The following is a 1,920-nucleotide window of genomic DNA, read 5'->3' on the forward strand; positions in this document are numbered from 1 at the left end:
CTCTCCAGAAAAGCATCTCAGCACAGCAGTACAGAGCTGCCAGCTCCCTCCCAATGGATTTTTTTCTGGTGTTAAATCCGATACTATTTGAAGCAACTCAGCACCCTCTCAAACTTGTCCCTAGGGATTCCAACTTCAAAGAGATTGTCTACACTAGTGTACAACAGCAGAGTCTGCAAACTGTGGATTGGTAAATTGGCTAAATCCTGCCACTGCAGTAGATCTATTTAAGGACTGTGATCCTCAGATGGTTCCAGTCAACTTTTTAAGTAGATGAGAATTGAAGAACACCAACCAAAGAGCTGTTATTATTTTCTGAAAACAGCAAATGCTGTAAGGACAAGTAACAAATGAATATTTGTTTGTTTAAAATATACAACTTATGATTAAAGGCAACATTAAAATGTCTTTATTTGGATTCTTGTGAGCTAAAATATACAGATAGTTCCAGTAAGATTACCCCAACAACCCATTTAAAGGATACAAGATTCAGAAACACCTGTGTGTGATAAAATGCAGACTAAACTGGAAGTACAAAATAGTGCAAGTATCATCCAGTCAGTACTTGGCGCAGTACATCCAAAGACCTTTCAGAGGGAAACCAACGCAGTATTGGAAATAGTTGTGATACACATTAAATTGTTCAAATGGCATTATAATTTAGTTGTACTGATTACTGCCTCAATAGACAAAACTTGCAAACCATGACAACAAAGGATTTTTGTCTAACTCCACTTGTCACCAGCAAGACCCCAAGACCTGATCCTTACTGCCCACCTGCATGTACCCACCAACCTTAGTCCCACATTTTCCTTAGGTTCTTTCCAGCTTATCTTTTAACTCAGGCAAAAGAACCACAGGCAAAGTATCCCGTGACAGAAATGGAAACTACCCCCAGCAAGCAGTAAGACTAAGAGCTCTGCAGGCCCAGACCACCCAGGCCAGCTTGAGCTCAACCCTGACTTATACGGAGGCAGATTGACCATGGAGTGACCAACAGTTACCTCTACCTCATTATAATGCTAAGTCTCCATTCAAAGAGGAGCACAGACAAGCAGCAGAATTGGTGCCTTTTGCAAGACTGAAATCACGACAGGTCCAGAAACTGATGCCCAATTCCATTTCACTGGTATCAAAAAATATTTCAACTCTTACACTCTCACAGGTAGAATGAATTGTGTACTGACCACATATGGAGGCACTGCTTTGATGGTCTTATACTTCAAGTTAAGGTCTAAAAAAAAACCAGCTGTGAAAGCAACATAAATGGATTTTGACCTGTACCTCATCTGTTAAGTTCCCATGCCTGGAGAAGCTAATGTCAACTCATCGTGTGACACTCAATTTGTACAATAAATTATGAACCTGGAAAAAAACCAAAAACAAAAAACCAGGAGGAGCACAAATGTCATGAACATACAATGTATGTACAGGCCCGTTTCCTCAGAGCACATGCATGAGAGACCCTTTGTGCTCACCTCTACATACACTCCTGAATATTCATTCTAACCCTAAATAAGAGAAACCCATTTACCCTTACTTAGGGGGTCATGACTTTGGAAGTTATTCCCTATGACCTCCTTATTTGCTGAAAATAAAGTTTCCTTTGTGTGATAACTCTACCTGCTGTAGTTCCTATCTATAACTCACCAAGGAATGAACTCAGATTAGCTGGATTACATATTCTCAGATGTCTTGGAAGTTTTAGGAAAGAATAAGAGAGAAAAACAGGTTTAAATGTCTATTTGGCAAAGCTGCAATGGGTTAAGTCATTTTTACTTGTATTCCTTCATTTCTGGCTAAATCTATGTCTAATCTGGGAAAAGTGGTATAGAGCGTAGGCTTCTGGGCATAATCTTGTAGAATGACGAATTAACAGGCTAAAGAAACATAGTTTTTCTAACTCTTGCTTAATTGGTT

The 1,920-nt window shown here is 39.4% G+C and overlaps 1 protein-coding gene across 1 annotated transcript in view; it reads left to right on the forward strand.

Moving 5' to 3' along the window:
- Positions 1 to 1,266, forward strand: part of LOC113911057 (ATP synthase membrane subunit DAPIT, mitochondrial-like) — a 7,525-nt gene extending 6,259 nt beyond the window's left edge. The window contains exon 3 of the mRNA XM_035723219.1: positions 1,041 to 1,266. Within this exon, the coding sequence (XP_035579112.1) occupies positions 1,041 to 1,266 (226 nt within the window). The remainder of the gene's footprint in view (positions 1 to 1,040) is intronic.
- Positions 1,267 to 1,920: the final 654 nt, after the last annotated feature.

The sequence above is a fragment of the Zalophus californianus genome, chromosome 12, assembly GCF_009762305.2.
Source record: "Zalophus californianus isolate mZalCal1 chromosome 12, mZalCal1.pri.v2, whole genome shotgun sequence".
NCBI lineage: Eukaryota > Metazoa > Chordata > Mammalia > Carnivora > Otariidae > Zalophus > Zalophus californianus.